The following is a 20,338-nucleotide window of genomic DNA, read 5'->3' as shown; positions in this document are numbered from 1 at the left end:
TCAGTATCCTGATGCGTGAAAAAAAGTCTGAAAAGCAGAGGTAGAGGGGCAGGTAGGCAGACTGGAGTCTATCTGGAACCTCATGTATTCCCCCTGTTGGTCGGTGGGGGGCAGACGTACATTCTCCAACCTGCATTGTTCCCATTTCAGGTGAAGAAGAAGATGGTTACTGGGGTAACGTCAACATTATCTCGAGCTGCTGACTTTCTTCCAGCTAGCGTTTCATTCTGTTTCGTTTATTTCTCTTTTCAGGTAAACTGCTGCACGCCTGCTTCGACTGGTTTTACAGGCGTATAAAACAGATTCCAGAGAGACCATTTTCAGGTAAGAAGCTGCGTTATCTCACGGTTAACGCCGGGACGTTTACCGAAGCTTTCGTAAACGAAGCTAAGCGAAAAGGTGTCAGCTAACAAGTTAGCAGGAGCCGAACTAAGCTTCAAAATTGTAGGTTTTAACAGACAACGCTTACTATGCACAGCTGCCGTTACAGCGATGTGGGTCAATGCAGCGTCGATGCAGTGTTTGTGCACACGCACACACGCACGAAACAAATCATGTTTCTAAATCAAAGTAAACATGTGACATGTGACACCCCGAGGAGCTTCTTTTCTCTTTTTAGCAGTGTGCACAGCTTTATTTCCTTTACAGGCTCTGTGTTACTGTGAGGTACAAATCACACAGTTCTGTTTCCTTTATCGCCTTCAGCCACTTCTTTCGCTACCACTCCTAATCACGTGACCGCCGTATCTGTTATGCTAGTAAAATCTACTCGAGTGGAAAATGTCAACATGTGAATAAATAGGCACCACTGGGTTAAATGTTATTCTTTAGTATCTTCGAGTTTGGCCCTTTTATTTCACCAAGAAGCACCGAACTGTAACAGCATCAGGACTGGGTGGTCCCAATCAAAATACTTTATTAATCGCTAAGGAAATGATGTGGTTACTGTTGCTCCCAGACAATAGGAACAGTAACAGACTGAACTAAATTAAATAATACAATAAATTACAAAAGGTACAAAATATAGGAAATAACATAAAAATAGCTCAATCCAGCCAGCAGCTCCACACGTGTGATTTGTTACTCAGTGTTCCTGTTTGTGTGTCCACCAGTTTTAGGCATCATGGCAAGCCAGCGGCCTCCGTCCAGCATGGGCCGGCCGATGAGCCGCAGCGGATCTGTGGTCCCTGGTGCTGGGAGACCCCCTACAGCTATCCAGCCTCCTCCTACAGCTATGCGTGTTGCAACTGGGGTAAGCCATCAGCAGCATGGATACGCTATAGCTTTGAGATATTATCACTCTGAGTGTGTTATGTTCAGTCTGAAAGTAAAATTGTTTGCCGATGATGTTGTGGTCTTAACATTTATAAAGCCCCAGTCGTGCTAAATCTGTGTGTTTCTGCACGCCAGAGAAATGAGTGCCAGGTTTTACTGAGCCTACGTGTAACACTATATACCAGCAAGAAAAAAGATCAAAAATAAAATGGACATTGTGCTTATAATGCATTTTCAATGCATCATGCTTCTTTTGTAATCTTTGGTGCAGTACAGACTCTGTTTTCCCCTCCCCACACTTGTGTTTTATAATATGAGAAAAAGATGAGCATGAGGTTTAGAGAGAGTAACATGGTTATTGTCAGATTTCCTTTAGATATCGTGATAATATTGTCACTGTGAATTCTTTCAGCCAAAATAATTTCAGAGTGAAAATGCAATTTTGTGACAGCCACAACTAAAGGCACTGCATTTCCTAATCCAGATGGTTCCAGGAACCAGCGCTCATCCAGGTTTGAGGGGTGGCATCCCCGTCGCCACCCCCGGAGTCCTGACAGCACAGATCAAAGTGACTGACAGGCCGGTCACCCAGCAGGGGCTCAGTGGGATGAAAACTGGCATGAAAGGTATGTTTTATTTTTGGATATTTTTCTGATTGTGTTTCTGTTTAATATATCTAACCTGTGACCTCCCTCCCACATTTCCTTTACCAAAGGACCTCAGAGACAAATTTTGGACAAGTCCTACTACTTGGGTCTTCTCAGGTAACTGATACTCACTGGCATTAACAGTAACTACTTATGTCAAAGTAAAGGGGTGCATAAACCATAGGTCAGCCAGATCAAACATACTGAGCACATTCAAATTTCTTAAAGTTGGTCTTGAGTTAAAATGTATTTCTATTCTCACCATAGATACAAATGTGATCTCTTTACGCTGCTTGTGAAAAATTCTATTGATGTGAAATTTGTTCTTCTGTCAGGAGTAAGATCAACGAGTTGACCACAGAGACCAGCAAACTGCACAAAGAGATTGAGAGCTACAACCAGGAGAACTCCGTCTATCTCTCTTATGAAAAGAGGTGGGTGGTGTTCTTCTTCTTCTTTTCTTTTCTAAAGTAGGTATGACTAAGTTTCTGTCTTCATTCCCGTCCTTTAACAGTTATAGTTGAGTAAAAGATGAAATCCACTGAATCCAGATGAACACTGTATAATCTCCCCACATTGTAACCCAGTGATGTGTGTCTGCTGCAGAGCTGAAGGCCTCGCTGCTGAGATTAAGGATATGCAAGGCCAGCTTGCTGACTACAATATGGTAAACAGCAACAATGTTGTTAAACACTGAGAGATTGTATCCACTTTTTCACTGTGTTGTTGATGAATGTCTAGCTTCTCCTCAAGCAGTCGGCCATGATGACTTAAAATAGACGATGTAAACGTCCCACCTCAGGGACAGTAAATATTTGATTGCAGGTGTTAAGATGTGATGTTTGAGAGCAGCTGCACATTTAAAACCTTTATACTGGTGAGGTTGTGATTCCAGTTGTCAGTGAATGCGTTAAACACTGGACTCATTTTAACTTCACTTTTGTATTTTTTATTTGTGTTTCCAGCTTGTGGACAAGCTCAACACCAACACAGAGATGGAGGAAATGATCAACGACTACAACATAGTAAGTAATCCATCAAAACAATATAAAAGGGTTTTTTCATCAACAGCATATTGGAAATATAAGAGAAAAAATTCTCCCTTTAACTTTTTGATCTTGTGTTTAGTTGAAAGCCGAGAATGACAGCGAGGCAGAAAGCATCGATAACATCTTCACTGAGAGGAGAGAGTAAGTGCACATGTTCTCATAAAGACACTTGTGTCTCCATTAGACAGTTTTATGTTCACAAATACACTTTCTTAACATATTTATTTTGTGAAGTATCATTTTCAGAATTAAGTACTAGTAAATTATGTAATTAGCCGGATGGCTAGTTTTCATGTGAGCCATAAAACATTATTTAAAAAAAATCAGATATGTACAGGTATGAGATTTTTGAACATGAACACAACAGGAAACAACTGCTTGTTACATAAAGATGAAGCAGCAGTGAAGTTTTCTTAATGAAACTGGTCAAAATAAATGCCGTGTAGATCTGTGAGCAAACAAACACGTGGAGTGTGTTTTATCTGAAACACTTGCAAACCTGTTTTCAAACCACCGTAAACTGAGGTTTGTATAACACCGCACATTGCTGCTTGTGTTGTCGAGTCATGAAGACACCTCTATAGTGCCATTAGAGGTAAAAACTCTTGTAAACCATGTGACTTCATCATTCTAGCGCCATGCAAACAAGGATAAAGCTGTCGATGTAAATGGGTACTCACACACTAACACTAATGGGTCAGATTACAGGAAGTGTTCTGTATTCGAATATTGTACTTCTAGTGGTCAAAAAGTCGAGTTAGGATTGTTGCAGACTCCTCGTAGCGGACAGCTGTCAGTGTACTAATAGAAGTATCCGGGCAACAATGCAGGTCGGTGGAGTTAAGAGCCTGAATTTGTGAGATGTTGCAAAGAAGCTCCTTCAATAACCAACAGTACAACTCTCATACAGTAAGAGCCTTATGAATGATTTTGTGACCCGTGAAATGATAATACTCTGCGGCGTTTATCAAACAGCAAGGTTAGCCACTGATTGGATTGTATTGTGTGAGTGGTTTGGTTTCTTATCATCGTTGTTTCTCCTCGCGCATGTCACTCTTCTCTCCTGATATATGGATCCTCAAAGTACTCCTGCTCCTCCTGCTCCTCCTGCATCTGTCTGTTCATTTGTTCAAAGCTGAATGTTTGATGGGCCGGGTGTCTTCCTGTCGCTGAGAACTCTGTTGACACAAAATCCTCGTCCTCCCCAACTTCTTGTTGTAACTGCTGATGCCTGTAGTTGTGGAAGAGCTTGTACCAGGACGGTCCCTTGACGGCACATACGATGAGCATGGAGGTCGTTACTGCCAAGATTGCGACGGATGCGGTGAATTTCCACGTGTTGCCGAGCACAGGTGTGGGGTCTAGTTTGGGTTTGAGGATGGAGATGGTGTTATAAGCTTGCATTTGTGCGTTCACATATTTAAGTGGAGAAAATGATCTGCAGCTCTCGATGTCGTACCTTTGCTGATGCTGTCGTTCTGACTGGTTGACTGTGTGGTCGTCGTAATAACTGATGGGCCCGACGTCTGGAGATAGTGGACTGGTGTTTTTGGTTTCTGAGGGTCTGGTGTGATGGTGGGTAATAATGTGGAGCACAGTGCTGTAGCATTAAGAAGATCTCGTCCAGCCTGCTCTGCTGGAGATGCACAGATGACCTGTGGTCCTCCTGCAGCCAGACACCATTTCCTTCAGTAGGTTACAGGTCTTACATACTCTTTAAGTTACTAAAGTTAGAGAAAGTTAGTTTCTTCAGATAGAAAGGGATTTTAAACACTGGCCTTGTTAACTCTGTATAGTACACTCCTACTTGTCTCTACTTGTACTTTTTTTCATTCAAAATAGTGCTTTTGGCTATAATACTGGGATAAGGGATTTAAGGAATGATGTGAAAATAATGTAGTTCACTGATTGATCCAAGAGAATCACTGAAATTTGCAACATCGGACATATGATTTAAGCTACCAGCAACAACATTTTCCTTTAAATAAGTAACCAGACCATCGCTCAGTATCCCCAGCAGACATTTTTGCTCACTAACTAAGGCAGAGCCTTCATCTCTGCATGGGAACCATGTTAAATATGGTTGGGTGCTCTCCTGCATATATGCTGCTCTGGGGTTTATGGTAACCATCACTAAAGTGTCACCAAATCACCTGTCTGCAGTTTAAAAGGAAGCAGACAAAAGCACCGGGTGTTCTTATGTGTTGATCAGCAGTATGAGCTTTAGGTTCTTTAGGTGATTCTGGCTTCCAGTAACATCAGTTGCCAATAATCTTTCAAATAAGGTTCAAATAAAACCTCCATACCAGCTGTGCGAGTCTTTTACATGGCTCATAGATTGTAACTACAAATGTGCCACTATGAAGCTGTAGATTCAAGCAAGATACTCAGTGTCTACTAAAATTCCTTCAAATAAAGATACACTGCTCACAAAAAGTTCAGGAACATTTTGAACACATGCTGGTCTCAGTGGGGAAAAGTCATGCTGGATAGAGATATGGACTGGGGAATGTTTTAGGAAGAAAAAGATGGGAATGAAAATGATCAACCTAGAGGGGGCCGAATTCACACAGCGGAAATAAAAGTGAAACAAATGATGCAGCTAGTCTGTTGTCCCGATCCCTAATATCAGTCAGGTGCCGTTGCCTAGCCTGTAGACGTCTGTGTGTCCCTCCATGGATATGCCTCCCCAGACCATTCCTCACCCACCAATCTGGTCATGCTGAACGATGTTACAGAGAGCGTAACGTTCTCTGCAGCTGCTCCAGACCCTTTCACATGTGTCACACAGGGCCCACTAGAGGGCGTCGGCCCTCAAGCCACCCTCATGAACTCTGTTTCTGGCACCGTTTTTTTTCCTTAAATGTTCTTTTCATTTTTTGAGCAGTGTTTATGGTTTTCAAACTGCTGTAATTGACTCATTAGCTCCCAATGTATGTAAGCAATCAGTCTGAGAAAGGGTCACAGGTCAGCCAACATTTAAAACTGTGTGATGAAAATTACTACCCATGGTAATATTTGCTGCATCGATCTGTCCAATGATGGTCAGCAGTGGACAGGAACAATTCCAAGGGTTTCCCTGTAGGTTCAGTACCTGATGGGACCAGACAGAGCGAGGTAAATGAAATAATAACACATCCTGTACAGGAAACACTTACATGTGCAGCCCTAAAACCCCATTTTATACACATGCATGCATTTCTCTATGTATGTCATGTCTAGATAAATTATAACTAAACTCTAAAGTTAGCAGATTCTTTTTGAAATGCACGTTTTACCTGTAACTTGTTCAGCCCACTGATCAGCTGTGCAGGGAGGCTTGTTAGCAAGTTGTGGGTCAGGTCCAACTCTGTCAAGACATCCAGGCTACTGAAAGCCTCAGGGTCAAGGCTACAAAAAACAGCCACAGTAGAAGAAACTGCAGGAATTATTACACTTGATTACATACACACTGTACTTGGATATATTACTGTCATGCAACAGTAGTAGGTTTTAGCAAGTATCCACCAACATCAAAATCAAACCAGTTTAATGGTTGGTGTTTAACACACATACTTAAAGCAGCTAATTAGCATTTAGTTAGAAGTTAGACATTTGCTAGCCTACTGACCTGCTGAGGTTGTTTCTGGCGAGAGACAGCACTCTGAGGTTTGGTACCACAGCAAAGTATTTGGCTGGAATAGCAGTGATCCAGTTAGCATCCAAGTGAAGCTCTACCAGTCTGGGATAGCAAGCTAGTGCTTGCTTGTCCGTGTCATTCAGAGTAATTAGGTTCCCATCAATCACCAGTTTGGTAACGTTAACATTTTGGTTGTGAGGGATGACTTGAAGATGTTCGTTGGTGAAGTTTACTGTCAGCTGATGGGAGGAACAGGAACAGTTATTATAGAAAACTCGAAAAATATAGAAATAGACAGCTGGAGCAAAATGGTGTTAAAGGCCAGAACTTTTCTTACGGTTTCACCGTCTTTCACTGTCTGGTTATTTTTTACCAGCCCTGCAGTGAGCCACAGCAGGAGGAGAGGCTGCCAGCACCTCTCCATCATACCATGCTGAAAAGAAATGGATACAAAGTAGTGTAACCAACACATGACAGAGAAAACATGCTCCTTTGTTTTATCTGGAGTGTTACGAAAACCAGTAATTAATTAATCTATGTGACTGTTAGAATTCAGCTGTTTGATTGAAAAAGCATTACTACGGCACAGATTTTAGCCGAATTGGTTGCAGTTTATTGCAAATTATGTAGTTGGACTAAAATAATCTGACTAACATCACCTCCATTTATACACAAGGTTTGCATAAGTTACAGTTAAAAAATAATCATTTAGCCTGTCAGTAAAACTTATTTCCTGAAATACATGTTTAGCTCCTCCCCCTTTAAGCCAGTGTTCTTTGGATTGGCTGTGCCTCTTAAAAACAAGGTTGCGTGACACAGTAGCACCTGGAGACCACAAAAAGATGAAAAATATCAGTGTATGCTGCAAAAAGTGTGCGGGGCTTAAAAGTGTGAGACAAGATTTTGGAAATAAGTATTGGCCAACTTTTACACAAAGCACAGCATGTCATGAGGACAAATGCTCACAACGAGTGATACAAAGTGACATAAATATGCATTCTCAGTAGTGGCCAACAGGGGGTGCTGCAGAAAGTCTAATAAATGGCAAAGGAAAAACAACGCTTGGGTCTCTTGATCGCTGACCTTATTATCACTGTCATGATAAGCTGATGGTCTCAGTTTGACATGAAAACAAAACTACCCTGATTTTTCAATGATAGCCCCATTATTTAAAAAAGGAGGATAAAACTCTACCACATGTTTGACACATCCATGTGCGCTTAATACCAAGCAGCAGGATGGTGACAGTGTAAAAGGCAGCTTGAGGCTTTACAACATTTTGTTTAAAGTGTTTGACTGGAACAGCAGGTAGGCGGAGCACAGCTGGCTGACATGACTGTGTCTGTTCTCACTGACATCACAAAGAGCAGAAGGAAAAAAACTGTTCAGAATGTGATGAAAATACCCTTTACAGTTGAGAGCTATTAAGCCATCTAACCTGTGGATAAAAAAACATTACCCATCATTGCATGTCATATTCCTCTTTAAATATATGACACAGCGTTGGACTCCATTAAGACTGAAAACATTAATAATTATATGTGAATTCTTTGTATGTGCAGTGAACTGAGAAATCGGCACTTTACAGCATGAACCCGAGGTCAGAGTACAGTAGAGATAACGCACTGTGTTAGTGAGTGGGTCTCTCGGTTGTTGAGTGCACACTGATGCTGGAGTGTCTTTTTCAGATGTCTTACAGAGAAAAGAAACAAGTTTTCTTTAAAAACACTTCAGCGCACGTCTTCTTTTAAAGGACACATGTAGAAATGTGTCTGCAGACTAACCCCGCACGTCTGCACATGTCACAATCACAATTCCTATCTGGTTTTCACACTGTTTCTCTTAATACTTGTTGTGTAATCATCTTTTACTAATGAAAAGTAGCTGAAGAATCTTACCTGTTCTTCTACACGCACTAAGGTGAACCTTTAGTGCCGTGTTACTCTCACGCAGTCAGCGTACCGAGTGACCTTTGTTCCCTGTAAAACAAGAACCTGTGTGCACTCTGTGCTAACTGTTTATGATTGATCAAGTTGGTCCTCCTATCTCTGCTGTCTTCCTTCTTCTGCCTACAAGTATCTCTCAGGTAGAGCTGGGCGATATAAGATTTTTTCATATCACGATATGTTTTTTTCATTTCAGGCGATAACGATATATATCACGATATAAGCCAAATAACTATATTTGAAATAATCAGCAGCTTGTTTTGATTTAAATATTTATTTCCCATAATAAGTTCAACAGGGCAGATGTACTTAAGGAACATGAGACTTTTTCAGACACAAAGGGCGGCTGCTAAAGCGTTTAAGTTTCAAAATAGAACAAAACAGACCACTAAATTGTCAATTCCACTTAGAAACAAAATATTAATTCTAAAAATAAATCTTAGGTCGTTTTACAGAAGAACAGACAAAATTGACTAACTTTTGTCAATATCAAATAAACTGAGAACTAAAAGGAAATTCTCAATCTCTCCTTGTTGTATAGCTTAGCTTTTCAAACAGTTTTAACAGTGACTTTAGTCTGACAAAAGCCGAATGACGAATCAGCGCTTTCAGTCAGAGATTGAGCATGCACCGCTTTATTGTATTTCCAGACTTGCTTTCGGCACAATTTACAGTGCGCGCTACTCTGTTTTTTGTCAGACTTGAAATAGCCGAAATACCTTCACACTACGGAACTTCTGTGGCCCTTCCGTTCGACAATCTCTCCGGTATTGGAACCATCATCTGTTTTTTCTTCGGTAACCTTCGGTCACGCCCTCGGTTGATTTTTCTCTAGTCGGCAAACTCGTTTCCTCCATTACCCGGGCGGCACGGCGGCTGGCTGCTTCCCAAACAAATACACACGTGCGGCTTGGCACTTGTGCTGTACGTAACAAGTCACGTGACGTGAAGCTGCGGCTGTGATTGGTTCGGCTCTGCGCTACTTAATTTGGATTGGCTGTTCTTTTCTTTTTTTTTTTAAGAGGACAAGAGAGATGAGGCCTATCGCAATAGTTTAATTTTTCTATCGAGAAAAAGTTATTTCGCAATACATATCGTTATCGTTCTATCGCCCAGCTCTACTCTCAGGTTACTGTTGGAAATGGCTCATCTAAATATATATGTGAACTAGTTCAAGGTATAATACTGCAAATGATTGAATATGATTAATGAAAAGCATCTTAGTTCTTTTGAATGACCTCTTCTTACGGAGAGATGAAGGCTGGATGGAAAAGAAAGCATAAAGTAAGGAGAAGAGCGTGTAAAAGATCAGACAGAGAAAAGAAAAAGTGGATGCAAAGCAGGTAGAAGATGAAAGAAGGGACGTGAAAGTGAGGCCGGTGTCACTGCTGCTTCTTCTCAGCAAACATACCTGTGCACTGTGTGGACACAGCAAACCCAAGTGGGTGTACTCATGTTCTTGATATTGTAAAACTATTGTAAACATTTTAATTATTAATAGTACTGTGAAAGTGAGCAGGCCCAGGCACACCAGCAGCAGCAGCAGACTGGATTACATACCTGTGAGGAAAATCAAGAAAAGTGCATGACAGCTGAACAAGAATTCCCACATTCCTGCTCTCCCATTGAAGTAGAGACTGGTGTAAATGTGATGGGAAAAGCTTGTGGGAAGAAAGCTGGAGCTGCATTGCAGCCAGACTGGACCGTCTCTGGGAAAGTCGGGTTTCAGCACAGAGGAGGGAATGTTGAGACTGGAGGAGCTGTTTTACATCACAGGGGTTAGATTCATGTGTAAATGTGTGATGTGAATGTTTATTCAAGAGTTTTGGTGCTGTAGTCTTCCTCCGCGAGTCCCAGAGCAGAGGTGTCAAACGTAAGGCCCATGGGCCAGGATCAGCCTTCCAAAGTCTTCATTCTGGCCCACTGTGGAAAATGTGAAGGAGGGCATATTTTCTACCGTGAAGACCTGCTCCATGACCATTCATACCACACCAAAGTAAATAAGTCATAGATAAACCATTAAATGGCAGAAAGTTCCTGATTTTTCACTGGCTACTATCGAAATGTATCATTTTTATATTCGATTCACCAAAAACAGAAACAGAAAAAGGACACAAATGTTCATATTTAAATTACTAGTCAGTCTGCACAACAAGCTAACAGAACCTTTTCTGTAATGTAACATATTTATGTTTTAGCTCAGTGGGATGATCAGGAGATCATATGCCGTATGGCTGGAGAGCAGTGGGCCCAGGTTTGGGTCCGACCCGTGCTAAGCCTTTGCTTCCTTTTGCTTATCCAGTGTTCAGTCAGGGCCTCCATAGACACAGAGGAACCTGAGGAGGTGGGTTGCAAAGCAGCTCGCGCATGTGCCACAGCTTAAGCAGCTTAAATAGCCTGACCCGATGTTAGCTGATGTGTAGAAGGGTGTCAGCTGGTGTGGGCTGTTATTGAACAGTACACTGTAAACTCTTTGGCATCCTTTATCTGTCTGCATGCACTCTGTCCACTCTGCCTTATCTGTTTGCTCTGCAGGAGAGAGGAGGCAATCGGGGCCATCGAGGAGGAGATCAGGAGAGAGAGGCGCGTTGCTGATGAAGTCGTCCAAGCAATGCCGGCAGCAAAGCAAGAGAAATATTTCACCATGACAACCACTAATGAGGAACTGCTGCAGGTGGAGCTGTAGTTGTTATGGGGAAAGAGGAGATTGGTTCATGTCAGCTGTTGGCATGATGACATCTCTTGTCTTGCATGAAGTGATATGTGTTTAGCACCACTGAAGTATTGTCACCCTCTGATACTGTACAAAGTACTCAGCTGATTCTTTTGTTTTGCAGGAGCTGACTGTTCTCCAGGAGGAGCTGGACGTTCTAATAACGAGGAAGGAGGACTATGAAGCAGTGAGTTGGGTGGAGGGGACGGTGTGAGCGAGGTGGAGGAATATCATGGCTGCGTCAGCAGCAGCAGGTGTTTTACGTGAGCGATCCTCGTTGCAGGAGCTGTCTCACTCTCAGATAAAGCAGGAGGTGGTTCGGCTTCATGAGACCCTGTCAGCGCTGGAGGCCAAACGAGACACGATGGAGGCGGAGCAGAAGAGCCTGGGTTCACCTCAGGAAGAGAGAGAGAAGTTATTTAAGCAGGTGTGCGCTCTGGCTTATCACTCATTGCTACATCAGAGAGGACGGGAGGGATTTGATGAAATATCACCGAAACTTTTACAAACAGGAAATAGATTTGTTTGTGTGTGCGGTTCCTGAAACTGGCTTTTAAAAGGATATCACATGAATTCAGTTTCAATCTGGTTAAATAGTTTTCATCATCTTGAGGAATTTCGTTCCACAGCGTTCACTGCCTCCACACATTCAGGGTCTGCACCGGCTAAAACCCTCTCTCAGCATTAAAAAGCAACTACAGCTGCTATATTTGGGTCCTGGTACTTTATGTTTTTCTCTGATGTTCTCTGATTAAGTAAACTTAATAACACTGAGGTTTAGATTATCTAATGCTTAAAACTGAGCTGAACTAAACCCAGGTCACTGTGGTAAATTACAGTAGGTCTATTCTTCATCGTAAACGTGCATTGATCCAGAGAGTAAGTCAACAGCACCATCATGTGGTCAAACTACCAAACATCCACAAACTGATGAATCGATTGTAAACAGCAGTGAGTTACTGACGCTTCATGTCAGGAGACATGAAAAAACCAAAGACTGAAGCTGTTGTTCTGTTTTCCAGGTGAAAGAAGACAACCAGGAAATTGCCAGCATGGAGAGGCAGTATGTACTCATTACAAGTATTTAGATATTCCTCACTTTTGTGTGTGTTTATAAGGATATGTGTATATTGTGTGTACTCAGGCTTACGGAGATACGGGACAGGACGAGACAAATCACAGAGGAGATCCGGCACCTGGAGCAGGACTCAGAAGCAGCTCAGGGTAACCCACAGGATGAGGACGGAATCGAAATCTGAATCACATTTGATGTGATTTGAATAAACAATAGAATTCATTCTGAACGTTTCCACAGGCGAATGTCAACAAAAATACAAAGAGCTGAAGAGGAAAGAAGAGGAGATCGACCGTGAGTTCCAGTCGAACGAAACACTTGTGACATAGACAGCATTATCGAGCTGAGTTAACTAAAGGTGTTTCGAGAACATTTCTTCCGTACTGTGTCCGGTTATTGCAAAAGAAAAAAATGAACACAAACTACAGTTAACGGAGAGACTGAGAGGAGACTGTCAGTCGGTCAGTGTCACAGACAGACACACAAACTCCATCAGGTAAACTAACAGACATGTCTTGGACTGTGGGGGAGAGCAGAGTAGTTGGATTTGTTAATTTGTTTAATCAACACTAATCCTGTTCTGATGATCCAACATTTGGGACTGTGGGGCTGATGCAAACACTTTATGTGAAAGCACGAAGCCTAACTGATGACAGCGAGAAGTCTTCAGATCTTGCACACTGGAGTTTGATTTCCACTATTAGGAGGAACCAGAGGGAACCTACTGTCCCAGCTCCATATTGTAGCAGTGCATGGATATAACCTCTGTCCTTTTCTCAGGGTTCCTGGAGTCATTTGAGGAGTCCAGGGCTCAGGAGGAGGAGAGGTTAAAGCAGGGCCAGGAGAACATTGTCTCACTCCTGGAGCACTGCAGCAGGGTGAGGAGCACTGATGAAATGGGAGGACAAACACAGTGTGGTCCACTGCACTAACTGTGTATGTTTTTGTAGAACATGTTGCGGCTCCGTCAGGTGGATACAGTGACAGCCAGCGAGCTGAGGAACATGCAGGAAGTGCTGGTAAGCAAGGAGACCGAGGTGGTCCAGTCAGAGAGCACCGCTAGAGGACTGACAACAGGTGGGTGACACACACACACACACACACACACAGTCGGGTTTCCCTCACTTCTAAAGAGATCACATTCATTTATTTCTAACCTTAAACTAACGGTGTGTTCACACCGAACGCGATAGGCGCGAGCGAAAACGCCCCTAATTTGACGCGTGCACATTCGCACCTCAACGCGTGTCCAAGAAAAATCCATCGCGCTTCAAAATTGCATATTTTGACGCGCGTGAACCGGAGATGTGGGAGGAAGTTGTGCCAGACGGTATCTTTGCTAGATGGCAGCTGTCGAGCTAGCGTTTGAAGAGAGAGTCTCCCTCCTCTATTTACTGTGGAGAGCAGAGCAGCGGCGTTAAGGACGTCCTCGCCGTACCTGGGTCCATCAAGTCCTCCAGACGGGTGAGCAGTTTGGTGAGTTTCACCACTTGCTCGAGGAGCAGCGCCTGGATGACGGCCGATTTCAGCGATATCACCGTCTTTCACTCGCCCAGTTTGAGGACCTGCTGTCCCGCGTCGGTCCCAGAATCGCCCGCCTAGACACCAACTACAGGCGCTCAATCCCACCTGCAGAGCGCCTGTCCATCTGCCTGAGGTTAGTAAAAGTGTTTTATACGGTAGTCCTTTATTGATACCTGTGCTAATATATGCTAAACTATCGTTTATACACTGCTAACATGGCTGTGGTATGCTAACAGTGAATGCCGTCGGTGTTTACTGATAGCAAACTGTGGTATGGAGACGACTGTTTATAATATTTCTAGTGATACTCGACAGTTCTCATCAAGTCCCGATTTAATTCGATTTATGCTGTTATCAGTGTTAGCAATGATAGCATGGCTGTGGTGTCTATCAGTGTATGCTCTCAGTGTTTGCTGATAACTGTGGTATGAGGACCACTGTGGGTAATCTTTGTAGTGATACTCACTCCTTTTTTTTTTTTTATAACTGAGAGCTAGATAAAATTGTGAAGTTTGGTTCATCTTTAGTTATATGGTTCTATCTAGCATATTCTATCTTGATAAGCTGTCTTATCACAGGTTAATTTTTCAAAAATATTAACAATGATTTAAGCAAGGAAAGGGCTACATGTCAACATACAACTCTTTATTTCTATTAATGTCTTACTTCATTCCTGCCTGATTTACATGTTTAGGAATTATGAGTGATTGGCTCACTGTAGGGGTAAAAGTTACTACCAATCAAATTATGATATGTTAAAGTTAAAACAAAACACAACTGACTGTTTTATATTATATCTAATATATATTATGTAATTATCCTTATAATTACAAAATGTTTTATGTAAGATTTATGTTTTGTAATTTAAATCTGACATCACAAAAGTATTTTGGAATTTGAATAATGTATTTTGTAACTGCAGTACACATAATACTAATTTTGAACAATTTTGTCCAGGTTCCTTGCCACCGGGGACTCCTTCAGGAGCATCGCGTTCAGTTTCAGAGTCGGTGTGTCCACGGTGTGCCAGATCACCCCCCAGGTAGCGACGGCCATCTGGGACTGTCTAGTGGACGACTTCATGGCTGTGCCTTCACCTGGAGACTGGCGGTCCATCACAGAGGGATTCCAGGAGCGCTGGAACTTCCCTCTCTGCTGTGGAGCTCTGGATGGGAAACGCGTCCAGACAAAGGCGCCCCATATATCACATAGGAGACACACACATTGATATACACCAAATATTTATTCCATTTCTTTTTTTGTGGTGCCCAAATGTATGCACCTGCTTGATTTTGTTTAAACAATTATTGCACACTTTTTGTAAATCCAGTAAACTTCTTTTCACTTCTCAAATATCACTGTGTGTGTCTCCTGTATGATATATTTAACTGACATTTTTTATTGTAACAACCAACGATTTATACAGGAAAATAATGGCTATTAACAAGGTTGCCCAAACCTTTGCATCCCACTGTATTAGTATATTCTGTCATTAGTATAATATGAAATAAATTCTACATGTGTCAAGTCGTGTGCCAACATTTGCTGTGTTGTAGAACTGAGACATTAGTCATTATAAAAATTTATTTGAAATAATATTAAAGTTCTCAAACAGAAAAACATTGAACATAAATATATAAAATATAAGTATTTACAGAAAGACAGGAATAAAAAGGACCCAGCTGCTCTCCAGAGCAGGAACAAAGCTGAGGAGGAAATGCTCCATTGGAGACTGGCGTGGCCTCTTCAGGGACACCAGGATGGCCAGCTCCACCACCGATGGACCGTCCTGGGACCAGTCCCTCATCTGCCTCGGAGCTGTCCTCCTCTCTGGGCCTGTAAAACAGCACAAAACACAAAGAAATGAGAAGGCTACTACTAGATTTTAATTTCAACATTGAAAAAAAAAAAACCCAGGATATAATCAGAGTAGTTGTAGATATTTAGTAAAGGTGATCACAAGGGAATCCCACCGAGTAAAAAGCTATCAGTGCTGCTGTACATCTGATGCTATAATTACATACCTGTGGGTGCAGCAGCAGGAGCTCAGGGACTGGGGAGCAAGGAGAAGCAACAGGGGATGCTCTGGTGCAGAATCAGTTGGTTCTGTCAAGACAATATTAAATGTTAACAGGTTGAATACAATAATCATAGAGAAAGTATATACAGTGGTCCCTCATTTATTGCAGCAGGGGTTGTCAGAATAATTAGCCCCTCGCCACGCACTTTATACACTTTTTTCCCCACACACATGAAGATTAGTCACAGTTCTCACAAGTTGATTCTCAAAGTGCAAACCTTTGTAGATTGCAAAACGTAAAAGTATTATGCCGTGTTTTGTATTCATCTGCCTGCCACTTTCGTGCGCCTTTTTCCCTCGCGGTGCAGGTGTCTATTTCCGAATGAGGGTCATAGTTATGGGTGTTTTTGTGCTGTTTTATCTATTGGACGTGATGGTTAGAAAAACAAAACATGATAAATTTGACAAGCGCAGGAGACACGACACGGAGGAGATTTGTCAATCAGGCTGCAGAATGCAATGCTGTACTGTGCAAAAAAATCAGCGAAAAAGCGAGGCAGTGACGGATGAGCGGGACCACTGTGTGCTGTTTATTAATAAACAAAATATATTCCTATATGACAACATGCATAAAAGCAGAACGGTATTTGTACATCAGTGGGAAAATAGCGGTGGCTTGCTAGCTTTTGTGCGGCTTCCCCGGGTCAGTGAAAAATGTAAAAAGAGAAATGAATGAACTCACCAGGTTGCCCGATCTCTTCACATATCTTCCTCCAAGCTCGGTCCTTTATATTCCTGTCTCGGTACAGAAAGCAGCTGGTGTCGTACAGCTCCGGGTTGTTTGCTACAGCGTTGATTAGCCTTCCCTCCATTGAAGAATGAAGGGCTTTGGTTTGATCTGCCCCTTTGACCTAGGTCACAGCCACGTCACCAGGCTCCTGATTGGTTGACGCGGCGCGATTTGACGCTGGAGTTCAAATTTTTCCAACTCGAGCGGTAGAGGCGAAACACGCGTATGCACAAAATGCAACAGAAAAACTCACGCGCGTGTTTTTTTTCCGCGAGTCAAACGCGCCAGACGCGGTACACTGACGCGCGTTTCACGCGTTTTCGCGACGCAAATATGCTTCCGAACTTTCGCCGGACGCGCAATCGCGTGTCATCGCGCTCTTTCCATTGACTTTATATGTAAACCTGACGCTCTGGCCGCCTCTATCGCGTTCGGTGTGAACACACCGGTCTGGAACATTTATGTCCCGACAACACGAGCACTAAACAAAGCCCCTTCTCTGCCCCTGCACAGAGTCCCAGCGCCTGCAGCAGGACCTGGAGAAGGTGCAGCAGCTGGAGGGGAAGATCACAGGTGAGCTGAGCACCCTGCAGGAGCGTGTCAGCACCATGCAGTCTGAGCTGCATACCTACAGGGACCTGGACACCCTCAGGCTCACAGCTGAGGAGAAGAAGAAGGTAACTGCAAACTCTTTTTGTGCTGAAGGTCTCTTCCTGTTAAAAGAGAGTTCTTTCTCACCACTGTCGCCGAGCTTCCGTACTGGAGATCAATAGTGGTGCTCCGTTTTAAAAAATGAACTGAATTAAAAACACTGAGTGACAGAGGAAAGCAACACAAATGTGTTGTGTGTACTGAATTATGTCTTCATGTTGCCAAGACTGTACTTTGTTTTCTCTCCTTGTGCTGCAGAGGCTGCAGGAGGAGCAAGTGTCGCTGACTCAGCGTCGAGATGCATTTGGACAGCTGCTGGAGGAGATGAACCAGGAATATGAAGCCCTGAAGACCAAACTGCAAGAAAATGAGACTCACGCTCAGGTTAGTCGTGTTTTGGTACATGATAAACAGACCGACTCTTCTGACTCAGCTCCCCTCCTCACCACCTGCCTTCCTACTGCTTAAAGGAACTTTTTGATATTGTTTAATATGCGAAGTATTCAGCTCACAGCAGTCTTGTGTTGCTTTGTGTGTCTGAACGTTAGCTGGCTAACCTGGAGAGGAAATGGCAGCACCTGGAGCAGAACAATTTTGTGATGAAAGAATGTATCCTTTAGAAATATGACGTATGAATTCATCCACACTACAAGCCCTCTATTCAGTCTCCAGCATCCAAAGAAAGGGAGCTTTTTAAACTTTGTAATACTAGGAACTTTTGGAGGTAATTAAAGGAGCAGCACTTGTCAGATGTGTGCATACATTTATTTTTATTTTACAGTTCTCAAAAAGATGCAGGGTTTGTCTTCTATAAACCTCTGGTCTCTGAGACAGCAGTTCTGTGAGCTCAGTGATTTTTCCCTAACTGCAGCGTCAGTCATCGCCTCCAAATCCCAGGAGAGCGACTACGCCTCAGTCGCCAAGAATGTCTCCCAACAGGTGGCCGATTACAACAAGAGCCTCATAGAGTTGCTGCAGAACAACACGGGTTAAAAACAAAAGACTTTTGGTTCCAGATGAAGCTTTCTGACAGGCTCAAGGTCATTAAAAGCAAAATGTGTTGAGTGTTTATACACAAATACTTTTTATTCAGTCATTCAAAGGCGGAGAGATTGTGCTGCATTCTGACAGTAGCTTTAAGTAGAGATGTAAATGTAAAATGGCGAGCTAATTTAAATAAACGTGTTTCAAGAACATTTCGTAGGCACCTTCTGTTTATTGCAAAAGAAAAAAAATAAACACTACAATTAACTGAGAGACGGAGAGGAGAGTGTCAGTCGGTCAGCATCACAGGCGACTGACAGACACACAAACTGCATCAGTTACACTAACCTACATGTCTTGGACTGTGGGGGAGAGCAGAGTAGTTGAGCAGATGCAGACAGGTGTGGATTTTTTAATAGACTGTGTATAAAAGATGGGCATAGTTTCCAGGTCTAGAAATTGAATGTATAGAAGTAATTAGGCCTTCAACTCCCTGTGTCCACAGTTACTTCCTGATGAATCCCAAAGGGAATTTGTGTTGTTAGCTGGAATCAAACCAGCAACTTTTTGCTTACAAAGCTTCTTAAAGGCAACAGTCCAATGGGCAGTCAGGCCCACCCTTTACTTGTGAGGTTTCAAAAATCTGTAAGAGTTAGCCTGCTAGCATTCACTGCTACTTTCAAACTATCGAGCTAGTTAGCTGTATAGCAGCTGAAATGTTGACAAAGCTTTGTTTAACCACAAAGAGGCTGAGTTCAGGGGCCCGTTCTTCGTACCTCGCTAAGTAAGTTAGCCGGATTTGAATGTTGACGATTTCGCGTGATCTTGGATCGTTCGGTTCTCCGAAGCTCATCTGGGACTTGCTGTCATAGCAACAGATCCGTAAGCGTAAACCTGCTCGGGAGCAGGTTTACTTTATGTAAACAGGATTAGATCGCGGCCTCTCAGGTATGTCCGCTGCAGTTATATGAAAGCAAGAGCGATATTTCGCCACTGTTTTACCATAAATAAATATTAGCAATGTAACTAAAGATAATGTATTTGATTCTGTTATTGATTTCATACAGATACATACAGGTCATTTCCGAAAAAAAGGGAAATGTACTATTAATCATTCTATTACATGTAGTAGATCATGTCAGATGTAATTCATATTTTAGAGTAGTAATAGTAAATTACTACGTGCAATCAAGATGACAGACCACGGCTATAAAAGCGAAGGTGGATTTGGGAAGTCTGTCGCAGCCATGTCCTGTCCGTTTGTACGCGAGCAAGGAAGGTGCAAGATTGATAAGGAGAGTTTACAGAATTTAGCGTATATTGCGGGATAGACGGGATCCTTTAGCTCGGCGCGACGGTGTGCTCATAGAGAGATATCGATTCTCCCGTGAGGTTATTATTTACTTTCTCTCTCTCTCTCTCTCTCTCTCTCTATATATATATATATACTTACTGTACTGTATATACTTACTCCCGACTTACTGTGCATGGTTCAGTCACCCCTTGCATGGGAACAGGTAAAAGTGATGGAGTGTTATGTCAAACTACACACAAAAAAACCCACAATGTCAATAAATGTCACAGTACAAAAAGGGGTGTGACGAGGGGGTGCAGGACCACCACCTGTCTTTATTTGCTCTGCCCTTTTCTTGGTTGCTGTTATAAACAAACAAACAGATTATTCCAGGGTCTCTTGTCATAGACTAAAAGCAATATAAGTGATAAATATTACCATTCTGTGGAATATTCTTATATTTCACTTTTACTTGTTCCCATGTTCTAGTGGGTCCTGTTGTGGCTCTAATGTGAAAGAGGATATGATGTAATATAATATAATATGGTATAATATAATATCACATGATATAATGTAATATCATGGATCACTTACGAGTTTAATTTGTCAGCAACTTTCTGCCAGCCCTCTCTCCTTGCTTTTGCAGCCTTTGCAGTGTTCCCCTGCGTTTTAATTAAACTCTGAAACTCCTGATATCCCTCAATCAAGAGTTCTTGGTCTGCTGCCGTGAAATACTGAGCGCGCTCCTTCG

The 20,338-nt window shown here is 42.5% G+C and overlaps 2 protein-coding genes across 2 annotated transcripts; one reads left to right on the top strand and one right to left on the bottom strand.

Annotated features, from left to right (window-relative positions):
• The first annotated feature begins 156 nt into the window (after window positions 1–156).
• ift74 (intraflagellar transport 74) lies at window positions 157–18,505 on the top strand. Its single transcript, XM_025910142.1, has 20 exons — window positions 157–324; window positions 1,113–1,252; window positions 1,760–1,901; window positions 1,991–2,039; window positions 2,258–2,356; window positions 2,529–2,589; window positions 2,888–2,947; window positions 3,051–3,112; window positions 11,072–11,210; window positions 11,374–11,436; window positions 11,533–11,676; window positions 12,272–12,312; window positions 12,394–12,473; window positions 12,565–12,618; window positions 13,105–13,202; window positions 13,275–13,401; window positions 17,172–17,335; window positions 17,568–17,693; window positions 17,858–17,918; window positions 18,187–18,505. The coding sequence occupies exons 2-20, from the start codon at window positions 1,124–1,126 to the stop codon at window positions 18,300–18,302; spliced, it is 1,815 nt and encodes a 604-aa protein (XP_025765927.1). The 5' UTR covers window positions 157–324; window positions 1,113–1,123; the 3' UTR covers window positions 18,303–18,505.
• On the bottom strand, window positions 3,146–8,732 carry LOC102080331 (leucine-rich repeat-containing protein 19). The gene is made up of 7 exons (XM_005460180.4): window positions 8,489–8,732; window positions 6,928–7,023; window positions 6,582–6,829; window positions 6,250–6,361; window positions 5,978–6,065; window positions 4,431–4,637; window positions 3,146–4,332 (listed from the first exon to the last, which is right to left on the bottom strand). Exons 2-7 carry the CDS (start codon window positions 7,015–7,017, stop codon window positions 4,022–4,024), a joined length of 1,056 nt encoding a protein of 351 aa, XP_005460237.1. The 5' UTR covers window positions 7,018–7,023; window positions 8,489–8,732; the 3' UTR covers window positions 3,146–4,021.
• Window positions 18,506–20,338: the final 1,833 nt, after the last annotated feature.

This window comes from Oreochromis niloticus, linkage group LG9, assembly GCF_001858045.2.
Source record: "Oreochromis niloticus isolate F11D_XX linkage group LG9, O_niloticus_UMD_NMBU, whole genome shotgun sequence".
In the NCBI taxonomy this organism is placed as follows: Eukaryota; Metazoa; Chordata; class Actinopteri; order Cichliformes; family Cichlidae; genus Oreochromis; species Oreochromis niloticus.
This window is presented reverse-complemented; position numbering and strand designations above follow the sequence as displayed.